This window comes from Macrobrachium nipponense, chromosome 2 (genome assembly GCF_015104395.2).
Source record: "Macrobrachium nipponense isolate FS-2020 chromosome 2, ASM1510439v2, whole genome shotgun sequence".
Taxonomy (NCBI): domain Eukaryota; kingdom Metazoa; phylum Arthropoda; class Malacostraca; order Decapoda; family Palaemonidae; genus Macrobrachium; species Macrobrachium nipponense.
The window spans coordinates 119,589,926-119,615,881 of record NC_087201.1 but is presented as its reverse complement, the minus strand read 5'-3'; the positions used below and the strand labels follow the sequence as shown (position 1 = coordinate 119,615,881).

General features: G+C 39.2%; 1 protein-coding gene across 1 annotated transcript in view; it reads left to right on the top strand.

The window, feature by feature from the left end:
* LOC135221289 (neuroblast differentiation-associated protein AHNAK-like) overlaps positions 1-18,471 on the top strand; it is a 161,538-nt gene extending 143,067 nt beyond the window's left edge. The window contains 9 exon segments of the mRNA XM_064259099.1: positions 1,369-1,471; positions 1,607-1,732; positions 10,257-10,356; positions 10,580-10,727; positions 12,363-12,578; positions 14,100-14,311; positions 15,540-15,725; positions 16,907-17,143; positions 18,272-18,471. Of these exon segments, the coding sequence (XP_064115169.1) occupies positions 1,369-1,471; positions 1,607-1,732; positions 10,257-10,356; positions 10,580-10,727; positions 12,363-12,578; positions 14,100-14,311; positions 15,540-15,725; positions 16,907-17,143; positions 18,272-18,334 (1,391 nt within the window). The 3' untranslated portion in view covers positions 18,335-18,471.
* The last annotated feature ends 7,485 nt before the right edge of the window (positions 18,472-25,956 follow it).

The following is a 25,956-nucleotide window of genomic DNA, read 5'->3' as shown; positions in this document are numbered from 1 at the left end:
ATATAGATATATATATAGTTATTATATATGTATATGTATATATGATATATACATATATATATATAATATATATATATATATAAGATATATCATATATATATAGGTATATATATAGATATATATAGTATATACTGATATATTATATAGAGATATATATATATATATAGGGATATATTATATTATATATATATATATATACATATAATATATAATATCTATATATAGATATATATATATATATATATAATCTATATATCCTAATATATATATATATTATATGTATATATAAGATATAGATATATAATATATATATATATATATAATACTATATATATAGATATATATGTATATACATATAGTATATATATATATATTATATATATATATCTATATATATATATATGTATATATATATATAAATATATATATACTATATATATCTAAGGCAACTACTAGATAAAATATGGGTAATCTTATGCAAAGTATAAAAAAGCTTACCATTGAAGAGTTGATAGTTCTGTCAAGAGTTGACTATGTACCATCACAACTATTGAAACTGCAAATAAAACAACTGTAATATCGATAATAACCATAGGTAATTCAAGTGAGTTGCTAGTAACACAACTATATGTACTATAAACAAAACTACTTTAATTACCATAATCAGATGTTAGGATCACTCACTTTGTTACTAGCTTTATTCTTGTTTACGAAACATAGTTGCGTTCGTAGTTCCTAGTCATGCTTTCCTTAAGAGCCTTGTTGTTTACTAAAGGCCAATATTTCCTTGGTATAATTTTGCAATGAAACTAAAGGGTTTTGTGATATTGATAGTTCCCTAGTTATCCTTAATATGTATCGTGGGTTCTTTCTAACTTTACAGAAATACATTCAATGGGTATTATTCCGCCAATAATGATGTCACAGGCATTGAGCATTTGTCGTTAATGTTTATAGTTTTCCTAGAGGAATACAAAAGTATTTTTTTGTAATGATGAGCCTTGCCAAACATATTAATATGTAAAAGATACTGATTTTCACATTTTTGGTATGATAATTTCAATAATTATTATTTTATGTACCAACTGACTTACATCAGCTGATACTGTTATTTAATTTCATAAATTAGTGATCCTCTTATACAGTGAACATAACCTGTAAACCTACATTTTTACATGAAAAATGTTTGGTCGTCTCATACACAAATTGCCTTACACGCTGGCATAAATGGTATTTGTATGTACCTATGTATATTCGTGAGAATGGATGTTAAGTTTTTCTTGATAAAGTTGCTAATTACTGTAATATGGCATTGTAGTAATAGTTACAATTTTTCTGTTTTCTAATGTGAGATGCTTTGGTTTCCAGGTCTACCACATTTTTCAACGGGATACATGCGCTGCTGGGGTCGTGACACTTTCATTGCTTTGCCTGGAAATCTTTTGATTACTGGAAGATACAATGAAGCTAGGTAAAATATAAATATTTAGTTGAAATGTATGTGTTCTTTATTGTTTTTGTATAATTTTTATTTTTATATGAAATAATAATCTAGTCATGTGATGCAGAATGATTTGTTCACTTCAGTAATTTTTTTTTATTACAGGTGGATTATTTTAGCCTTTGCTGGTACTATGCGTCATGGTCTGATTCCTAACCTTCTAGATGGAGGACATAAAGCCAGATTCAATTGTAGGGATGCTGTTTGGTTTTGGCTTCAGTCTATTCAGAGGTAGGCTTAACTTATTTTAGTTTAATGAGAACACCTTTACAAAGTTTCCTATTTACTTTATGGTGAAGTGGACTTCAGTGAGGATGTTCTCCTTTGAGAAAGGATAGTACTGCTAACATTTCCCCTTATTGCACCCCTTATTGCATGTTGGTCTTTATCAAACAAATGAAAACTGCAATTTCATAATGATCTTGCAAACATAGGAGAGAGAAACATTTTCACAGAAAAAAAAGTGCTCCAAATAATAAAGAAAGAGTCAACTTGGTGGGTTTCCTATGCACTGTAATATTAGTGCTAACTTTTCATATGCTTAAAATGTATAAAAAAGCTATTTCTGGGCTTGACCTGTGTCGGCCTGTGAAATGGTTCCTTTGATACTATTTCTGAAGAATAAATATTGCTATTCATCCTAGAGAAAAAAGAAACAATATAATGCCAAGATAAATGGCTCGCTCACTTCTTATAGAAGTGTCGGTATAGTAAGGAGCGAGTGGAATCACTACCAGAGGTCCCTTGCCATTTAGCTTCTTCCTTTGACAAAACCCCGAACTACGGAGGAGCCGTGCTACAGCTCCCGGTCTACTACTACCGTGAGCGCCTCCGACGCCTGAGATGTCATTCCTTTCGATAGCGCGCGTTACACCAAACGTTAAAATTTTTTCGGTGCTGTGTTTCGCTCTATTTGGATTTATTTGGATTTATTTTCAAGATGTCTTCAACTTCTGCTTCTAAGTTAAGTACTGTTTGGGGTTACTGATCTCATTTTATGATGATCTTCGTGTTTTATACATATTCGGAGCCTTATCGGCCGGTATGCCCCTCGACCGCATGGCGGTACGGGTTATCTCTTTCGGTCTTCCATACCGTGAGAGATTTCCCTTTTTTCTCAGTACTTTAGATATGGTTACTTATACATAGTCTCTATATCTTTATGCAGTTAGTTTTTTTAGTTAGGCCTCCACGGGGCACGCCCTCCGACCGCACGTTTCGGACCTTAGTCTAGCTACGCCTTACATTGTTAGGAGTTTTATCAGTCACGATTGAGAGTCATATCATCTTAATTATTCTGATGTTCTCTCTTTCTTCTCTAGTTCCTGATTACCTTTAATAATATTATAGGTACTAGGTTGGCTAACATACACCATGCTTCGGTATGGCGATTAGCTTCCCTGTTATAAGTTTATTTTAACCGTTAAGTTAGGCTTTCATACCCCAATTGTCGATTGGTGATTAGCCTGCCCCCCGTTTTCTTGAACTAGAGGTTAAATTAGGCTAACATACCCCTTTCTTCGGATCGGCAATTAACCTAATTTTCTGTTTGCTTAGCTTCGTGTTCCCCGTGTTAGTCTAGCTTTAAGATATCGCTTTAATTTTATTTGATTGATTATTATTAATAATCCTATTTATATCAGTGATATTGATGTTGTTCCGACGGTTCTTCCCCAACCCCACTCGTATCTTTCACCTGGCTGGGAAGACCACCGGTTTATCACGGGTTGGTGAGCCACCCGGTTACGGGGTCCCCCTCCCGGTCCCCCCATTCCCCCCCCCCCCCTTCCATACATTGCCATCCACGTCGATGGGTGATGACTCGTTTCTCACAGCTAGCGTCCGAGTCTGCATGAGAGGGGGTGACTCACGGGACTGGTGGGGATCGCCCCTCCCCTACTGGTACTCTCACTCGTCACGTGCCTCCTCGGGGGGCTCGGGACCCTCCTCCCCCCTTCTCTCCGTCCTTAACTGGCCGCTCAGGGGGAGGGCTCCCCTACCCCACATTCTTCCTACTCTTTCCCCTCAGTTCAGTCCGGCAGGTGTCTATCCGCCGCTACCGAACATAGAGAGGGGGGGGAGGGAACCACTGGGTTTCCTATCCACTTAGGATAGTTCACACGAGCACTTACTGATATAAGGGGTTTTTATTTTGTTTTATTTTGTGTTATTTAATGTTTAGAATCTTTTTTGCGTTACTCCGGAGGGGGGTTTTTTATTTCCGCCTCTCGTACTATCCCTTGCTTCGTTAGAAGTTTGACATTGCTCACTCAATATTAATTAACTCCGGGCCATACGGAGAACTCCGGGCCCTACGGAGTCTATTTTAGTCATATGACAAGTGAGCTTAGGCGGAGGCAGAGACTTTCTTCCCCCCTCGTAACTTTTCTACGTAATATTCATACGTAGATCTCTATCCGTCGGTCCTACTCCGGCACCCACGGATAGTTTGCATATTATTCCACCGGAGGTTGTCATTGGTACTCATGTATCCTTTGACTTACAGATGTTGTGCCAGGAGATTGGGTGCAGTGCCATCCTCCAAGACCTGTGCGGCCATATAGTATGCCGTTCTCATGCAGGATGTGCAGTAAAAGTGGAGGATTTTATCGTTTGGCATCATGAAGCTTGCCAAACCTGCTACTTGCTAGTAGGAGATGCCTCACTAGTAGTAAGTTCTTAGCACTTTCTTCATTCATTCGTCACCTGGAATACTTGTTGTTATATTATACCTTTCACATATGAGACACATATTCATATAATCTCAACACAGCATCACAGACATTCCTCCCCTATCCTCTCCCTAACTCTAGACCCTTTTTTACAGGGTTCTGATGAAGAAAAGAAGAAAGCTTTGTCGACTCTCAAAGCTTGGGTAGGGGGTTTTGCCGGAATTCTAAGGGCCAGCCCCTACATTCTTACCCAGGATATGGCGGACCTAATATTCCCAGGAGCCAAGAAAGGATCAGTGGTGGACCCGATAGCGGCCGCCCCTTTGCTGGCCGACCTTCAAGTCATGATCTCCCTACAGGAGGGGGATTTCCCAGAGGACGTTGCAGAAGACGTTGCGGCAATGAACCTCGACGTTGAACCCATGGCTATTGACTCCATGGGTACAGGTAAGGGTGTAGTAGGGGCAGCTCCTGTGGGTTCTCAGGGCCCTTTCCGAATTCCCTTTCTCCATCACCTTCTACTGATCCTTCTACTTCCACTTCTTTCCGGGGCTTCACTGAAGAGCAGCGGTCTGTCCGTCCTAAGGCTACTTCAGTGATCCCCAAGGCTAAGATGACCGAGGAGAAACTTAAAAAGTCTCTCCCCAAGAAATCGGTCATCCTGACAGACACTATAACTCCGGCTCACCACCCCGGATCAGTTAGGTCAAGGGAGGCCTCTTCCTCTGCGTCGAGGTCCCCCAAACATAGATCACGTAAGGATCGGGCTCAGTCCCTCTTTTTGATCCGAATCCTTTTCGGCTAACATTCTGGAGCAGGTGGGAGTGATCGTAGGGGCCTTGGTTGACAACAAGGTCGGCTCGGTGCTCTCCAGCTCTCCAGTTCTGTTACGTCTTCCGGCCAGTCGATCAATCGCTGGCGGAACGGCTGGCCGCTCAGGAGAATGCCATCGCCGGGATCCAAACCTCGATTGCGGCAGGTTCCCCTCTATCTGTGCCACCTTCTCCTCTTCCAATGCCAGATTCCAGCCAACTGCCGGAATTCAAGGCGGCCAACCCTTGGAGGATCGCTTCGTATGCCCCGTTTGTCAACGGAATGTTGACAATCGAAGGCATAGGAACTCGAAGGCGTGAGGACTTCGAGTTCCACCCCAGATGACCTTCAACCACCATTCATTGGCTACGTCCGACTAACGGAAGCAGCGATGATGAGAGAGGACAAGGTTCCCAAGGAAACAGTGATCCTTCCGAGGGAACAGGCACAGCAGACTCTAATGAGAAGTCTGGAAGAATGGGGGTGTGAAAACACCCGCATCACAGCCTTTAGGAGTCCTTTCACCATTTTTTACTCCGGTGGAAGGGACTCCGCTACCACTGACCCTTAAGGTAGTGGAAGCAACCTTTCAGGCCGCCCTGAAAGACGAGCCCCTGCCTCAACTACGAGAGACGGAACCCACCTCTCTCTTAGTCCCAGGCTCCGAGACGTACTTCGAAGGGGCAGTTCCTACTTTCTCAGTAGGAAAACTAAAGGCAGACTGTGCCACCTCTCTCTTTAGTGAGAGACTCCCCAGGTTGTCGGACTCTCTCATCCAGATGGAGTACGACGCCCGGACTAGGCTCGCGAGATCCCTTTCCTCCATGACTATGGCGGAGATGACGGCTCTTGTATACCAACAAAAGAGCTTTATTTAAAGTTTTGGCTAAAGGTCTGCTGCACACCATGCAGTGTGACCTTTACGACTTCCTCATAGCCAGGAGAAATTGTAGGAAGCACGTTCTGGCGGAAGCTACTATCCGCCATGAACCGAATAAACTGATTGCTTCCTCAATTTGGGGAACGGACCTCTTTCCAGCACCAGTAGTAGCAGAAGTCCTTCATGAGGCTTCTAAGGTCAACCAGTGCCTCAAAGTCAGGTGGGGACTGGTAGCAAAGCGGAGGCAGGAATCTTCTGGTCCTAACCCAAGGAACAAGAAGAAACAAAGGAAGTTCTCTCCCTTCCAGCCTTCTCAACAAACGTTGGTTCAGGCAGTCCCAGCATCACAAGGGCAACCATCGTCGAAGGGTCAACAAACAATACCTTGTTCTGACCCTCAGTCCCAGCAATCTCAACCCTCCACTTCCTTTGCTGTCTCGCCAGCCTACAATTCCAACTATGAAAGCCAGAACTTTCAGGCTTTCAATAGGTTTGCGAGAGGCAGTAGAGCGAGAGGTGCCTCTCGATTCAGAGGATCCGGCAGGGCTGCTAACAGGGGAAGAGGTTTCCGAGGAGCAAGAGGTGGCCGCCCCTCGGCAAACCAGCAGTGAGAATCCCAAGGTAGGAGGGAGGCTGTACCTCTTCTGCCAGCGGTGGGGGTTCAGCCCTTGGGCTCAAAGTATAGTAACAAAGGGACTAGGTTGGAGTTGGCTAGAGGGCCTCCTCCAACAACAGATTCTATCAAGCACCAACAACGGAATTGGTAGAGTATACCGAAGACCTCCTTCTCAAAGGAGTAGTCTCAAGAGTCAACAATTTAAAATTTCAAGGACGCTTGTTCAGCGTGCCAAAGAAAGACTCGGTAAAACCGAAGAATCATCTTAGACTTGTCCCATCTGAACTTATTCATTCATTGCGACAAGTTCAGGATGCTGACCGTTTCGCAGGTACGGACCTTACTTCCCCGTGGGGTCCGTCACAAACCTCTATAGATCTTACAGATGCCTACTATCATGTTCCATAGCCAGACCACTTCTGTCCATTCCTAGGGCTTCAAACTAGGCAACAGATCCTACTCCTTCAATGGTAATGCCATTCGGGCTCAACCCATAGCCCCAGGATCTCACCCAAATTGGCGGAAGCAGTAGTGCAAGAGCTAAGGAAACAGGGAATAATGTTAGTGGCTTATCTGGACGATTGGCTTATTTGGGCAAGAACCCCAAAGAATGCAAAGAAGCAACGGTCAGTGATCAATTCCTGGAACATTTAGGTTTTCAAATAAACAAAACCAAGTCCAGACTAACACCGGAATCTCTATTCCAGTGGTTAGGCCTTCAGTGGGACTTACAATCGCACAACTCTATCAATTCCGTCGTTGAAAAGGAAAGAAATTGCAAGAGCTACAAAACAATTTCTCAAACGACAACAAACATCCAGGAGGTGCCAGGAGAGGATCCTGGGCTTCACTCCAGTTTGCATCAGTCACAGACGTTCTGCTCAGAGCCAAACTCAAAGATATAAACAGAGTATGGCGCTCAAGAGCGAATTGCAGATCACGGACAAACTAGCCTTTATCACCCAGCAATCTTACGGAAACGTCCTCCGCCCCTGGACGGAGACAAAGAACCTTTCAAAAGCAATTCCTCTACAGTTTCCCCTCCATCATTAGTGATCCCACACAGACGCCTCACTAACAGGTGGGGAGGATACTCCCAGTACGAAAAAGTTCAAGGAACTTGGTCGTTAACATTCCGCCAGCTACATATCAATGTACTGGAGGCCATGGCAGTATTCCTCACACTGAAACGACTCCGTCCGCCCAAGAACTCTCATTTCAAATTAGTTCTGGACAGTGCAGTAGTAGTACACTGCATCAACAGGGGCGGATCCAAGTCAAGCCACTTGAACCATGTCATGATAGCCATCTTTTCTCTGGCATGCAAAAACAAATGGCACCTGTCAGCCACTCACCTGGCAGGAGTCAAGAACGTAGTAGCAGACGCTCTATCACGCTCCGCTCCGTTGGAATCGGAGTGGACACTGGACAGGAGTTCATTCAATTGGATCAGTCTACAAGTCCCGGACTCCAAGTAGACCTCTTCGCCATGGAGTCAAACCACAAACTCCCTTGTTACGTGGCACCCAACCTCGATCCTCTAGCATACTCTACGGATGCAATGATCCTCGATTGGAACGAATGGAAGAATATTTACCTCTTCCCTCCGGTGAACCTTCTCATGAAAGTTTTAGACAACTCAGGACATTCAAAGGCCAAGTAGCTCTAGTAGCTCCCAACTGGCCCAAGAGCAATTGGTTCCCTCTACTCCTAGAGTTGAGACTCCGACCCACTACGGATTCCAACCCCAAACTAACCCAGTTAGTGCAAACTCAGACTGTGTCCGCTTCCTCAAGAATTCAGAAAACCCTAACTTTATGGATTTTCTGAAATTCGCAGCCATGAGGAATGCAGAAATTGATCCCCAGAATATCTCATTCTTGGAATCAGATCAAAGAGAATCTACTCTCCGACAATATGATTCATCTGTCAAGAAACTAGCAGAGTTCCTTAAGTTGTCAAATTCTCAAGTCATGACAACGAACCTAGCCATAACTTTCTTTTTCAGATCATTGTTTGAGAAAGGCTTAGCAGCAAGCACTATCACTACGACCAAATCAGCTCTTAAAAAGATCTTCCAATTTGGTTTTAGCATAGACCTTACGGATTCGTACTTTACGTCCATACCAAAAGCTTGTGCTAGATTAAGACCATCAACGAGACCTAAATCAGTCTCTTGGTTCTTAAATGATGTCCTCAAACTGGCCTCGGACATTAACAATGACTCTTGCAATTATATATCCCTCCTGAGGAAAACCCTATTCTTATTAAGTTTAGCCTCCGGAGCTAGAATATCAGAACTGTCAGCTTTATCAAGGGAACCAGGCCACATTGAGTTCCTCCCCTCAGGGGAAGTCCTCTTATCCCCAGATCGCCATTTTCTAGCCAAAAATGAAGACCCACAGGACAGATGGTCCTCGTGGAAAATCCTACCACTACCTCAAGACATTTCCCTTTGTACCTGTCAACTCATTAAGAGCCTACCTAAGCAGAACAACTCTGAAATCTTCAGGCCCATTGTTATTAGGATAAAAGGGAGGTGGTACATTATCCCTAAAAGGGATCAGGCAACAAATTTTATACTTCATTAAACAGGCCAATCCAGAGTCCTTTCCTCGGGCCCACGATGTTAGGGCGGTGGCCACATCTATTAATTATTTCCAACACATGAATTTTGACGATCTTAAGAAGTATACAGGCTGGAAATCTCCGACAGTTTTCAAACGGCACTACCTAAAACCATTAGAAGCCCTCAAATTTCCAGCAGTGGCAGCTGGAAACACAGTTTCTCCTGATTCTTAATTTTTACTATAACTTCTTGTAGCCTTCCTTCTACCTGCCCATTGCACCCTTACTTAGTTTAGTCGCCTCCATGTATTGGGTTACCTTGAGTTTGCTTTTGTTCATCATTCTAATCGGATTCAGTTCCATTCTTTTGTATATATCAACTTATATCTTGTCTTTGCCTAACCTGTATTGTTATTGTTTGTTGTTAGGCTAACTAATTTTAAGTGATAACCCATGTTTTAGGGCTTATACTTCCCTTAGGGTAAGACTGTAATTTTAGTTGATTATTATACTATTAACCTTACAAGTGTTTAACTTTACCTTCTTAATTTATCTGTACTGTTCCTCAAGCTTGGTGTTTGGCATTCTCTGGTACTATTTCACAGGCCGACACAGGTCAAGCCCAGAAAGGGATTTTGACGAAGGAAAAATCTATTTCTGGGCAACGACCTGTGTCGCCCTGTGTGAAAACCCCACCACTGTAGTTAGATTATCCTCACCCGACCCAGCTTACCCCAAGCTTGGAGGCTATCTTCAGGAATGACGTCTCAGCGTCGGAGGCGCTCACGGTAGTAGTAGACTCCGGAGCTGTAGCACGGCTCCTCCGTAGTTCGGGTTTTTTGTCGAAGGAAGAAGCTAAATGGCAAGGGACCTCTGGTAGTGATCCACTCGCTCCTTACTATACCGACACTTCTATAAGAAGTGAGCGAGCCATTTATCTTGGCATTATATTGTTTCTTTTTTCTCTAGGATGAATAGCAATATTTATTCTTCAGAAATAGTATCAAAGGAACCATTTCACAGGGCGACACAGGTCGTTGCCCAGAAATAGATTTTTCCTTCGTCAAAATCCCTTTTTGCTGATTTCCTCCCACTCACTAAACATTGTGGAAGATGACAATATTCAGATACTAATGAAATTCTTTAAATTTATACTAATTGTCTATATACAGTATTAGTAATTGTGTGCATGTTTCTTTTACATAGGTATGTAACAATGGCTCCCGAGGGTTACAGAATCTTGAAGGACAAAGTGACAAGAATGTATCCATCTGATGATTCTTCTCCACAAGAAGCTGGCAGACATGTTAGTTATTATATTCATGCAGTTTTTTTCCAAGATTAATAATAGAATGCTCATTCACAGCAAGAATTTTGTTCAAAAGAATTTTAATTGTTATATTTTTACCATAAGTAATTTTTATTTTTTTCATTTTTATTATTTTGTAATCTTTGCAATTTTACCATAACATAAATTTTGATTAATACAGTGTGCAGTTACAAAATAATATATATCCCATTGAAAACAGGAGCAGTTACTAGAAGAGGTTATTCAAGAAGCCTTGCAGCGCCATTTCCAGGGTGTCCAGTTCCGTGAGAGAAATGCTGGTTTCCAGATTGATCGTGAGATGTGTGATGAAGGCTTTAATAATAAGATTGGAGTTGATCTAGAAACTGGTAAGCTATGAGACAAGGATGTGCTTGTAAATTTCATAGTTGGCTACTTGTCCTGTACAGTCTTCTTCTTCTTTCCTACCATTATCCCTACACTAAGGGATCAGTTGCCTGATGCACCTTTCCTTACAACAGCAGGCACGGTTTATTATTTGGCAAAGGGGTTTTTACGATTGCATGCCCTTGCTGTCATCAACCAGTTATCAGCGGTGGGCCTCAACTTTGACTAAAAAGTCCATCTGCATGGCAGCAGTTTCCAAAGTTATTGTCAGTGGGCCTAGCCTCTTACTAAAAAGTAAGACTGCAAGGCAGCAGCTGTCCTTTTAGTCACTTTATATGACACACAGGACCCACTTGTACTGTACAGTATACCCCCACTATTCACAAACTCACGATTCGCAGACTGGCCTATTCGCAGATTTTTCGGTGGACCATATATTACAGTATACCTATTATTTGTAGAAAATTCACGTATTCATGGTATTTTTCATTGAGAAATATTCTGAAATTACTGTATTTCCATTTTTCGTGACTAACCGCACTTTTTGTGATAAAAGTATTAAAAAAACTCTGTTATAAGCATTTTAAGAGGTGGTTTTAAGTATAGTACATATTTATGGATTTTAGCTATTTGCGGGAGTCTGGTACCCATCCCCTGCGAATATGGGGGTCTACTGTATTCCAGTTGAGTTTGAGCATTATCAGTAACCTTAATTTAGCTCTCCAATAGTGAACATAGATTAATTTTTTCAGTAGTTTTTATATGTGCCTTTGATCATTAAAATTCATGAATATCATCATAGTATTTTAACCTGTGGTAATCTAACCTGTGGTAATCTTATTAGAAGTATGGACTAGAATTTTCATCTGTGAAGACATGCTCTTTTTCATAATAGAAATATAATTCACAGAACTGTAACATATTATACTAATACCTGATGAAAATATTTAAGTGTTTACATTAAACTTCAAAACAGCTGTTGATATATATTGCAACCAAAAATTAATCATAAAAAATTAGAGCGCACCTCTGCCCATTCAGTAGCTCAGCCTAAAACAAAAGGTGTCTTTAGAATAAAACATGTAGCACCCTTAAGGAAGTCATGTTCATTACAGTTCTACTGTCACTTTTGGCTGAGGAGCTTGTTTCCAAAAGAGTAGTCTAATGTCATCACATAGACCTACATGTATGCCTCTGACCAGTTGTTGGTGTAAGGTAATTGAAAAAATGGTTAATACCAGACAAATCTGGTATATGCCAAGATTTAAACATGTGATACTAGTGTGGTCTCTTACTTTCATAGACCCATTTAGATCATAGTGTGTTTACCATCTTTGATATCCGAAGAGCATTTGATGCTACTTGAGTTGTGAAAAGTAATAATGTAAATGGACACTTGACAAATTCCATAATAAACTTAACTGGTAGCACAAAATTCATAACTACTTCCTACAAGATTGGACTTTTCTAGTGGCTGTGTGAATGTGTATTACCTTTAAAATACAACATGCCCAATGAACTGTCATAAAGTAAAGCTGACACAAGGTTTGTAACTATGAAAAATACAAATTGTCTTAGAAAATTTGTCATATTTTCAGTAATCGTAATGTATACTTTATACTTTTTCCTTTCAACAGGATTTGTTTATGGTGGAACAATTCATAATTGTGGTACCTGGATGGATAAGATGGGATCAAGTGAACTTGCAGGAACTAAAGGCAAACCTGCCACCCCACGTGATGGCAGTGCTGTGGAAATTGTAGGCTTATGTAAAGCAGCATTGCGTTTCTTAGGTCAGATGTATAAAGAAGAAAAATTCAGGTATAATGCTGTTGAAAGGAGAGATGATACAGGTAATGTACATGTACAGTATTATGATGAATGCTTCATACTTAAAAGTTATACATAATTAACTGGCATGTAGAGATTTTAACAGCTAAATACAGTATGTTCAGTACTATATACAATATTTTTCAACATTTGATAGTGCAATTTCTTTTTCTTTAAAATTTTCCAGACTTGTTCTTTAACATCTTTTTGTATTAAGTGATGTATTTTAAATGAAATGTGTTAGTATGATTAAACTTTTAAGACTTGGTTTAGTAGTAAGTGGCTTATTAAAAGCATGGTTTAGAAAAATTTATTCTAATTAACATACGCTTGCATTGGAAAATTTTATAATTATGTATTTGTACTAAATATGTGGTAAGTTCGTCAAAATCAAGCAATATGTATAGTGTAACTGTAAGGTATAAAGAAGACAGTCATGTTCCTGACAAATGTTTGCATACAGGCTTTCCTCGGGTTACGACGGGTTCGGCTTACGATGTTCCGAGGTTAGGGCGCTTTTCAATTATATTCATCTGAAATTATTTCCAGGGTTACGACTCATGTTCCAGGGTTATGACGCCTACAACACTCATCTCCCAGAAGAAATATGACGCTAAAATGCAAAATAATCAATATTTGAAGGTTTTTTTGGATGAAAAATGCAATAAGAATGCAATTTACATAGTTCTGAATGCACCCAAAGCATTAAAAGTAAGGTTTTCTTAGGGTTTTTTACCATGTTATGGCTTACAACAATTTTCGGCTTACGATGCGTCTCAAGAATGGAACCCCTGTCGTAACCTGGGGACTGCCTGTATTTCTATTAATATAGTTTTGTTACTTACAACTTTGCATGCTATCAGGCTCTGAACAATGCAGTTAATTTTGAGTATTCATGACTAGCACATATATTTAAATATTGAATGGACTTTTGAAGTCTAGTTTTTTACTGCCTCCAAGGCTTGGTTATATAATCAGTTTAGCTAGTTTCAAGCATCTTCATATATGTTATAATTTCATTGAACTGTAAAAAAAAACTTGGAATTGTAATTATGTGCACAGTAGCTTTATCTGAATATTCATTTGCAGAAGTCCCTGCATATATTATTGGGGTGTGTTTTCTCATGATCATTTATAAGGGAATTTTATATCAGTCCTAACCTCTTATGGGAAAATTTATGTATTCCAATTACTAACATATATTTTAATTCAGTGCACTGAATATCTTTTAAATTGCACATATCAAACAAACCATAAGTCCACAAAAAATTAATTATGAATAATTTTAAGAAACAAAATATGTATGAAGAAAAGAAGAATTATGCTTCAAGTGATCACATCCTACCCCTTGGCCCTAAACATTATAATTTATCATGCAAAACATAATTGCTCATCATGTGAAGAATACCATATTTAAACATCCAACCAGAATGAAAATTGTGCTTTAGGTGCCTTTACTATGATACTGTAACTTACAACAAGTATCAACATCTGTGAATATTCAGGATTTTATCAGACAAAAAGTATTTTTCTTAATTTTGCAGGAAATGTGACAAAGTGGACCTACGAGTTCTGGGAGAAGAAAATAGAAGACAACTTTGAGAAATTTTTCTGGATTAGTGAAGAGCCCCAGCCCAAAAAGGAAACAAACCCAGAGTTGATAAATCGACGTGGAATCTATAAAGACTCATTTAAGGCTTCTCAGTTCTGGGCCGATTATCAGCTTAGATGTAACTTCCCAATCGCTGTCGCTGTGGTAAGATATGCTTTAAGTCAGATTAAACTGTTTAAGCTTTTTTGTAATATAAAATCTGCAAGGTGAAATAGTTTTTATTTTATTCTCCCTTTTATGTTTCATCTTTTTGTTATTTATGCAATTTCAATTGAAACCAATCCTAAAAGACATTCAGAGTTTATTTACCTCAGAAGTCAATACTGTATATTAGTTTAGTTGAATCTTTAGTTCGTCACAGCTGATTTAAGCAAAACGTGTTGTTGTCAGCAAATGCGCTATATACATACTGTGCTTAATAGTTAACATTGTGGTTTATGACGAATATTCAAAGTCCACCCTCAGCCTGTTTGTTTTTTAAATATGCAGAGGCTTGTGGGTTTATTCTTATCTAGCCCATATTTAATAAAAATAATATAAAGGGAGTAGGGAAAACAATTGGGACTAAGCCCAAAGAAATTGCTACACCCTCATAATCATTAAGGATTATACTATATGTATCAGGTCAAATGAAAGCATTTCAATATTATTTTAAGTATTTATTTATTGTGTATTCCCCCTAAACATGCGTTGCTAATTTGATCATTAAGTTTTAAAAAGTAGAATGCTGCACAAAGATCCCAGAAATGGAACAACACAATTACATAGCATAAATAGATATTTATATATTACATGTACTACAGGTCTATGAATGCAAGACCTTTTAAGTCATAGATTTTACAAAAACCTAATTTTTAAACAAATCTATTAGCGGTACTAAAAGCAAAATAAAATGCATTTAGTTTACACGTGTTGCTGTGGATGAGATTAAAACCATTTAGTCATGTTTTTACTTCTCAATTGATATTCAGTGGGTCAAACTTCTCCAGTATTAAATCTTTTTGTTATTCTGAAATATATTTTATTTGACTTCATAATAAAAGTTGTCAGATTAACTGTGGCAACAGGTAGGTTATCTTTGTAATGTCACTCATGTATAAAACTCATTGCTACTGTAATACATGAATCCTTGTCATCAAAACTGAGTGGATGAAAAAAAAGGGATTTTGACAATTTTTTTTTCTTTACTTGGTACTGTATATGACCTTTTCTGTTCCACAGCTAAAGTACCTAAAATGGAAATGACTCTTCATGGGGTACAAGTAATGCATTCTAATAACTGAACTTGTAAATAAAACTAATTGTCACATTTTTTTCAATTTCAGGCTCCAGAAATGAATAAAACTAATTGTCATATTTTTTTCAATTTCAGGCTCCAGAAATGACTTCATCGAAACATGCATGGGTTGCATTGAAAAATGCAGAAAAAATATTATTAGGCCCCCTAGGTATAAAAACTTTAGATTCCAGTGACTGGGCCTACAGTGGTGACTATGATAATACAAATGATTCAGCCGATCCCAAAATTGCTCATGGTTACAATTATCATCAGGGTCCGGTACGTTTTATCTGTAATATTTATTTAAATATATGATCATTTTTAAGGAACATTTTTGTTGTCAGACACTTTTTTTTTTTATCTCCATCTTAAAAGGAACTGGCCATTAGCAAGGAAAGTTTTTTTTTTTTTTTATTTGGGACTTGGCAGTGTTGTTTAAACTAGAAATTAGGGACACTGTTTACAGTCATTTTAACTTACAAGCCTAATCTGCCACCTTTCAACTATGGTAAATTTTATTATCCTTTCTTAGGCAAAATATGAGTGGTTTTGCCTATCAGTGAGGTACAAATTTTTCTTTTCATGAGATTAAGACATGAAATGAGCTCTCTCCACTGTCTATCCTGTGCTCTCACTGCATGAACTCCTATCAGGTTTAGGTATTCATCTATCTGGCTTTTCTTTGCTTTCTTGGGATGTCCTATGGATCTTCATATGCAACTACTGTCAACCGCATTTCTGATTAAATCTTAACCCTTCTCATCATGTTCAGTCCATCTCAACCTTTGATACCACATCTCTTCACCTGTTCCTTGTTCAGCCATGCATCGCAATATTCTGGGGTTATATCTTTTCATAATCTCATTTTCCTTGTTAGTGCCCATGTTTCTGCTGCATAGGTAACATAGGTCTTGTGCACCTCCTATCCTAAGTGTTAGTAACATTGTATATGTGGATTTTAGCTGAAACTGATTAAAAATAGTGGAATAGGAATAGTATTTGGTTACTTAACTTCTGCTTTTAAATATATATGAGCTTTCAAAGTTGGATTTGCTACCTGTGTGTGTATACATCACTATGTTAGTTAAACCTGCATTTGAGGATAACTGAGGTTTTGGTGAAATTAGAGAGGTACCAATAGTTAATTTTCATGATGCTTAAAGCATGGAAGTTACACTTTTATACAATACATATACAGGACTATTTAACATATGTTCTTTACACCAATTTTTACTCATTATCATCCAAAAGGAAGCTTTAATATTGAAAATTTCTTGAAACTATACATAACCATATTTAACAAACTGGACTTACTTTTAACTTTGTGGACCTCCTGTAGTGAAAATAATAAATTGTGTTTCCATCAAGTTAGCATATATCCTGTCTCACTGAATGAATTCTGTATTATTTCAGTGAATAACTTCAATTCCTCTTACTTTATTTTGGATAAAAATTTGCAGGAATGGTTATGGCCAGTAGGTTGGTTACTACGTGCTCAGCTTGCTATTGCACCAAAAGTGGGTGGCTATGAAGAGCTGGGAAGAACAATGAGTCATGTTAAATCTATTATTTCAAGACATTACACTCATTTGCTGACTGACCCTTGGCGCTCACTACCAGAATTAACAAATGCAAATGGTGCGCACTGCAGTGGATCCAACCCAGCTCAAGCTTGGAGTACAGGATGTTTGCTTGAGGTAAGATTTTAAATGTAAAACAAATTATTAAAATCTTTTATCAATTTGCTCCTAAGGGAATACAAACCAAGGCCTTCTTGTGAGTTGGGATGGTTGTTGAACTTACTGATGTCTCTCGTGATGTTTTTCTGGTGTACTGCAAGGGCATGCTGCCTAATGGTGCCCTCCTGGGCATGGCAGGAGATCCATTTAGACAGGCGCATCGTCGTCATGCCGATGTATATCCCAGGGCATCCTTGGGTGGGGCATATATATCGTTGGACGATGTTGGACTGCTTTAGGGGTCTCCTACGGGCAGGGAGGGGTTGTTCTTCATCAGGAGGTCCTTCGTATGCCAATTCTTGTAGAAAATAATGAGGGACACTCTCTTCCCTTACTCCATAGGGCAGACGTGTTCCTCTATTATTTTCTTGATGGCTGTCTTGTCTTCCTTGTATTGATGGTGCATGAAGGCTTTGTACAAAAGTTTTATATCCTTTGGGGGTGGAATATTCCTTTTCTCTTCCTCCGTCATGTACCACTTGTCAAGGGCGGCTTGTGTTTTCGGTTTTCAAGTTTGAGTACCCATTGTTAATCAGCATCTGGGATGCTTGGTCGAGTTGGAGGTGCGTGTCCTGCCACGTGGAACAGTGCGAGAGGGCCCTCCTGATGAAGGCCCTGACGGTGGTGGTCTTGAACTACGCAGGAAACTCGCTATCTCCATTAAGACAAATTCCAAGGTTCGTAGCTTTGGTGTAGACTGTTGTAGTTAGGTTCTGATTTGTCTTCATGACAAGGACATCGAGAAAGGGGAGCCGATCGTTGCTACTATACTCGATGGTGAAGTTGAGTGCACTGTGACGCAGGAATTGCTGTCAAAGGGCTTCTACTTCATCCTCGGAGTCGGCTTGCACGAAGATGTCATCGATATAGCATCCATATGTGTGTGGGGACATCTGTGTCTAGATGTTCATATAATATGGATGCTCATAGTATATAAAAGGCAATGGTTTGTATGCCTGTAGGAACAAATCTACATATTTTTTTAATTCCACCTTTAAAATTGTGTAATGAATCTTTCTGAAAACAACTTCTGTTTACCCATTAACTGGTAAATCCAAACTTCTAATAGTATTCATATCTCTACAGGTATTATGGGAAATGGATCACATAGAAAAGGGTTTGAGGCGCTCTAGCATGACCGGCATGTGAAGAGATCCGGGCTACGCCACCATCCGTGCACTAGACACAACACATCAACACCAGATGCCCACACATGCACAACATGCACCATCACATCTGTGCCAAACACATCAAGCCAGTGATCCCTGGCTTCATATTTCCCCAACATGCACCAGTTCAACCACAACCACACAGTTCATATCTGACAGCAGCAGCGACAGCAGCAGCAGGCATCATGGACGGTCAAGTCTTCATGAAGACCAACCATCGTCTAGTATGCCTGACCCGGCATGTACAACTCTGCAGCAGCCAGCTCCACAGACTAGCAGGATTGTTATTACTACAAAGGATGTGGATCCCTTCTGTTCATTTGTTAAAGAAGTGGATGTAGGTAACGCAGTTATTTGTTATGTACCTCGTAATGTTGTGTTCAGTGAACCTCCAAACTTCTTCAGTAATTCTAATAATGTTGTCCATGTTAAGTGTACCCAAACTGATGTCAACTTTTCTATGGCTCTTCTGTGTAAGCCACAGCAGCTCCCAGAAAATTGTCTCGCCGTTTGGACAGTAGATGATCGAGTTAGACGACATGCGATGTGGAGTAGCCCGGAGTATGTGTATTCGAAAAATGAAGAGCCCCAGATGAGTCTGAAAGCCCCCTGGTTCTTGGGAAAAAGCATGACCCGTGAACGAATGAAGGGTCGCTTAGCACATCCCTCTGTGCGTGGACCTGTTAGTTTTTCTGGCCCTGCCTATGAAGTGTCAAGATCAGGATCTAAGAAGTACCAGGGACGAGTGCCTTCTATTGTGGCCCTCCTTACAAGCCATGCAAAGAGTCATCATAAATTAGCTCAAAAGAGCATTAGGCCTGAAACTACTGCAATGATGCCAAAGATCTTCCAAGCTAATCATTCTGGGACGGAGAAGGAATTCTGGCAGCATAAAAGGTTTGCACCAGTTTCACAAGAAATTCATAAAGCCTGGAGTAAAAAGAGTGAGCAATCACAAGTAGATGCATTAACAACTATGAAAGGGCAACCATGCGAGGAATCTGCAATCAATCCCTTTGTACAAAAGCTTGAAAGCATTAATAAGGGGAAGAAATTTGGTTTTAGTTATCATTTAGATCCTCCAACCACAACGTGCCAAGTGAGTCGTCCATCAGTTCTTAACTTGCCACCCCCTCCACAGATGCCTTTACCACCTGTCCCGGAAGTTCATGATCCTGCAGTGCCTGGACATTCATCTTGGAGTGATAATTTTACTAAAAGATCATCAGGAGCTTGGAGAGATTTACCTCGTGTGATAGGTATCTCAAAGTCGATTGATGTATGCAAGCCACTTGCATATAAGGCACAGAGACTTTCCGAGTCGGTAACGTTTGTAAATCCTTACACCAAAAGAGCAGAAAATGAGCCATCATATACCGAGGAAAGTAAAGCTACTGAGGCCATCTTGACCCCACACTCAGAAAGGCAAAGGAGAGAATCTACTTGTCTATTCATACCAGAGGAAGTTGTCAAGCCCCATCACATAAACAGACAGAAACTTTCTGCGGTGTTAGTTTTGACTGGGTTTGTTATGGCACTTCTCATTTTCTATTTAGTCTATTTTCTTTAGTCTTGTTTACTTGTTTGTATCATTTTTGTTTTTCCAAGTAATTTTATTGCTTTTATATCCTGAATCCCTGTAGAAACAAAATCAAAGCTGTTGTGCTGGAGCTTTTGTAGAGACATTGTTGTAGTTTACTTGATGACTTATTATGCTACTTGTATTTTATTGTAAAGGAACAAAAATACATATAGAACTGTCAGTAATCCCTTGCCTTTCTTTTGTACTGAAATTAAAACATTTGTTACGAAGTTGACTGTTATTAAAGTTAAATTTTTTACAAAAATATTAACCCCTCAAAGACAATGCATATACCTGCATGTTGTACAGTATTATTATGTTGTTTCCAACCCATATTCAAAGATTAATAAATATCAAAAGGGCATAATCTATGACAGTAAAAATAGCACTAAAATCCTTGTACACTATTATTATGCTATAAAATAATAGGATTAGTCATAGTTAAAATATGGGTGTTGCTAAAGTGTGTGTCAGTATTAGTATTCTACCAACTCAGTGTGTTAACTGTATTGTATTGTTATCAAAATTGTGTTTGCTTTACACATTGGGATGGTATCTCTTAATATTTATAGGTTAATATAATTTTTTTTAAATGTTTATATATTTTCGTGAAATGTAGGTCAATAAACATTTTGCTTGAAGATAGCTCATTTTTACCCTGTAAGGTAGTAATTATAAAAAATTAACCTATTGCCCTTCATTAAGAATACTGCAAATGACTAAATGCCTAGCATTAGAAATAGCACAAAGTATTAAACTTAAACATAATTATACAACATTTTGGGAACACTTGTTGAAAGAGAATGCACCTAATCCTGTCCTATGAACTGTTTTTCAATATAAATGGAGATTAAGCATTTTGTAATTCTGTGGTTAATATTCTTGGCAAGTTCACATAATTTTACACCAAAAGCTAATGCAACTTAAATTTTTAGCATGTGGTTGAAAGCAAAATGGGTACAGAAGCAAATTACATGTCAAACCCACAGTGACAAGCTGTGGTCTTCATGAAGAAAAAATCTGCACACCATTCCTACATATATACATACTACGTATATACAGTTGTCACCCTGAAATAAAAACCTTCACATGGCTCATGATGGTGTACAGATAAAAACTCTTAGAGCAAAGGATCTTCATTTATGAATAAATTATGACAACATAGTTTAGGTTTATTAATACCAAAAAAGGAAAATAAAATTCAAAATAATCAGGACTTATTAACACTGTCTTTTTAAAAATACAAAGAAAAACTTTGAACACCCGTATCTCAAAACTATACTTATTGACCTTCATTTTCTATCTTCTCCCTTAGTTTTAAAGCTATAGCATTGAAATTTGGTATATAGCTTAGGAAGACATTATACAACAATCAAATGTAGCCATTTTTTCCAGTTTTCGTTTAATTTTTTTCCAGATTTAGTTTATTTTTTTTTACCATAATGAAAAATTTCATATCTAGCAAAAAAAATGCTTTAAGAAAAAGTATTAAGGGAGGAGATAGAATTTGAGAAATGGTTATTTTCGGGATAAATTGCACTGGCGTCGCAAAACCAAAGGTCAGAGGTGAAACTCATGCGATTTGGAGATGTCCCAAGTGCTCTTATTAAGTGGTATGAATGTCAAAGTCCTGTCCTTAAAAAATGACATTAGCTGGCCAGTGCCCTAAAGTGAAACAAAAAAATATATACAGCATGCAAAAGAACCATAATTAGCATATAGTATATATACTCAAATATCATCCAATCTCTTGTATAATGTAATGAAACTAAAAAAAAATACATAGCATACAAAAGAACAATAATTTGCATACAGTATACTCATGCATCATCCAATCTCATGTATACTGTAATGCACTCATCAAAATTTCGTCAAAAAAAATTTCATCATATACATAGTGTATGGTTTGCAATGTATTTCAGTAGATTACACTAAGCCATTGCTGACTTGGTAAAAATGTGCTAATTTTCAATAGTGACTTTCATAAATAATAAAATAAATCTTTATTCACTCTGCATGTAATGGAGAGGAAAGTGGTATGAAAGTACACCACTAAAATGGCAAATTTTAATTTGTATTTTTCTTGAAATATAAACTTCATGCTCTTTACATAAGATTTTGCTTGTGAATGCAAGCTGGAATGGCTGTTAACATTCAAACAAGGTCATTAGCTATCGACAGTAATGGGGAAGCCATGCCCACTTGTCAGTCAGCACTCTATTTTGCCTTTCACCCCAGGTACTAGAATGAGGGGTGGCTGAGGTGAGGCATAAATGTAAAGACCTTGAGGTTTGAATATTAGGAAAAATACAAATTACTTTAAAATTTGTAATTTGTTCCTACACAAATACAAACCTTTAGTCTTTACATAGGAGACTTGCCTTTTGGAGGGTGGACTCTGGGTACATCTCTGAACTGACTGGAATTTCTACCCACCCTGAAAAACTTATCCTGGTCTCGAAGAGCGGAGGAAAGTCCTGTGCCTCTGGTCCGTTGAACACGAGATGTTCAAAACCAGACTTCTGGCTTGAATTAATGAGTCTGTCATTATTCCAAAGAAACAGGCTTGGATGAACACATAGTGTCAGAGACAAAAAAAATGCTAATAAAACCAATAGGTTTGTTTTTATTGTCAACCTCTCACTCCCCTTTGCTTGAGAGAGGTGGAGGACTTGCATCTAACAATCTACTCTAGATTATAGACAGGGTACTCAGTTATCTAGATTCACCTGCATGACACGCCAATCCAGTATGTGACAGCTCGCCAACTGCCTCTCTACCCTACGAGAGAGGAAAAGTAAAAGAGAAAAGGGAGGAGGCCAGTCACTTGCACACATTCTCTCTTTCACTACCATACGCCTTAGGCGAGATGCTACCTGTTCCTCTAGGGGAACCAGGTAAGCTACACAACTTTGAGCAGCCACCACAGGACCCAAGGAAAACATGTCCAAGGAATTGTGGGCAACATCCTGAAGGTAGAAGGACGTGAATGTGGTTTGTCGGGACCACACTCCCACCCTTGACACTGTAAAACCATTGGGTTCTTCTGTGGGGCGAGGGGCGGACCGATGGCCCTAACCAAGTGAGGTCTTACTTGGAATGTAGTTTTGTCCACCTCGTCAGACTTAGAGTACGCTCCCTTGATTATCTCACAGAGCCAGAAAGAAATTGTGTTCTTGTTCTTGGACACCTCTTTCTTGGTTGAACCAGTACTAATGAAAAGATGTCAACACTCAGGCCTGAGATGTTAAGTCCTCTCAGGATAATACTGCAGCACCCTAACTGGACACAGTAGCATTTTGTCTTGATCACCACTAACAAAGTCCTCTAGGGAAGGGATAAAAAAGGACTCAAATCTGGCATCAGGAACCAATGGAGAGAGAGAGAGAATAACTCCTTACGATATCAAAAGATTGAACGTACATACATCTTTTCCAGAGACAGAGAGGAAGAGAAGCTTAACTAAGTATCTATTTGTCTATCTATCAATCCTTTGGGAGAGAGAGAGAGAGAGAGAGAGAGAGAGAGAGAGAGAGAGAGAGAGAGAGAGAGAGAGAGAGAGCATCTGCTACAAGCTCTGTGATTGGCTACTTCCAACTCCTCCTGCCAGCCAATAGCATGTTGTCATGGAGCCTACATCAAAGCAATAAAAATACTGTACCATGTATATAGTATGCATGGATGCGCTCATTCAATGATGGCTTTGTGAATTTCAGGGGTTTTATGTTAATGATAACAGTAATTCACATTTCATTAAAGGATATTTATAAAGTGCCAATCGAGAGAGAGCGAATATGGGAGGCTGCCTTAAATTAAATAACATCCTAAATCACTATACAGGAATATTTTAATATTTCAGTATCACTTAAACATCATTTTAGTTAGGAAGTCCTTCTTGTATAAAAGGGAGAGAAAACCAGTTTATTATCAGGGCAAAGCTTACAAACCCATTTCTTGCCCGAGGCTTTCATAATTCTCTCGAAGAAGAAATACATGTGTGTGTGTGTGTGTGTGCGTGAGAAGAAATAGAAATACATGTATTTAAATATGCATTAGAAACAAATATGTTTTATCGATATTTTTGCCGTTTGCATTAATATTACGATTAAAAAATTTATAAAACTGGGCGACACGGCTTCCTCGCCCAGAAATAGATTTTTCCTACGTCAAAATCCCTTATTTTATAAAAAAATTTATTAGGTCACGACAATACAGTAATTAGTGAATACTGCTTGACAAAGGAATCGGCGAATTACTGAATTTCCCACAAATAATTTGGAGATAAGTTCCACAGAAAAATCTGCAAATAGGTGAAGCCGCTAATCCTGAACTACAATAGGCGGGGGTCTACTGTAGACTTCTTAATGGGAGACTTATCATCCGTCTCCACAGCCTTCACAAAAAACTTGTTCCTTGAGCAGGACGGGTAGAAGAAGACATGATCACCGAGACCTCTTGCAGAGAAGTCTGATCCGTTGATCTGTGGTTCTTAAAGGAGACGTCCCTTAATGTGTGTACTGCTGCATGGGAGCCAAGAACTGGACGTTGTTCATCAGTTAAAGCAGAAGAAACATTGTTGCGTGCCTTGATAAACACAGGGACATACAGAGCAGCAACAGGTTCAACAAGGACAACGTTTGGACAAACAAGGATCAGCTGCAGGAGTAGAGGCACAGCAATCCAAAGAGGACCTGCGAAACTTCTGGGGTGGAGGAGCAATGAGGAATCTCTTCTTTCAATATCTGACAGGGATAGAACAAACAGGTGATATGGAAGAGGACGAGGAGGAGGAAGGAGATCTACGACATCTCTTCTTTTATTTCAACTCGGTACAGCTTTATTTCCTCAGAAAAAACATCTTCAACTCTCTCAAAGAGGACTTGAATAAGAGTGTCAGGAGCAGTAGATGTATAAAGTCCAAGAAAGGAAGTCGATGGAAGTGACACATCTGACGACGGCAAAGTTGTGGTGTGGGGAGAGCAGCTGTGGTGACTCGGGATGGCATCACTGAATCTGTAACTCTGGAAACTGTCATGACGGAAGGCAAAGGGGTGCGGGAAACATGAAGTGGGATAGAAGGCCACCAAAGGTTGGTAACCCTCGTAGGCCTAAAGATGCCCAACACTCACAAAGCTTCTACACATCCATGCCTGAAAAGACTGTACAAGGGGGAGCTGCCTCTTCTCTCACATGGGGGAAAAGCTTCCCCATACTCCTGAAAGAACAGGGGCAGCAACATCAAATCAAGATCTCCTGAACCCCTCCTCAAATCAACTAAAGGTGAAGCCATAGAAGAATGAGGAGTAAAACTTCCCAGGGAAGATGCAATGAGAGGAGATTCTGGCAAGGGAAACATAGAATAAGAAGGAATGGATGTGCCTGCTGCCATTGGAGGAGAAAAGCCTTCACAAGACACAGCAACTGATTTCCTCTTATACCTCCTCTTCTTACAAAAATTCTTCCATTGCTCAGTAGACACATCATCACACTTGGACTAAGATATACTTAACGACACTCGAAACAGGGATTACTTACATTACAATCCTTAGATCTGCATCTGCTACAAGTGGTATGTGAATGAGAGCATGGGTTCTTAGCAATGCACAGGCATCTTCTCTGAGGCCTGGATTGCTTAGATGATACATGGGTTTTACTACTATTATTACCATTATTGACAATTAAAAGCCACATTACTGTTAAAAATATATATTTGTACAATGATAAAAGTTACTAGGAGAGACTTTCGGATACTGCTCCGTATCCTTCTGCACCCAAAAGTCTCTCTTAGTCAAGTTTAGCATTGTACAAAAATATATTTTTAACACTACTGTGGCTTTTAATTGTCAATATTATAGCCTCCTTATGGAGGTTCCTTAGTTCATTATCATTATTATTATTATAATGAAGAACCAGAACACAAAGGTGTAAACTGGTCAGGAAAAGCTATAGCAACTGGCTTCTTGGCCAGAAAGACTTGCTAGCAAGGGGGTTGAGAAAGAACTGGTATGTCACAGCATATG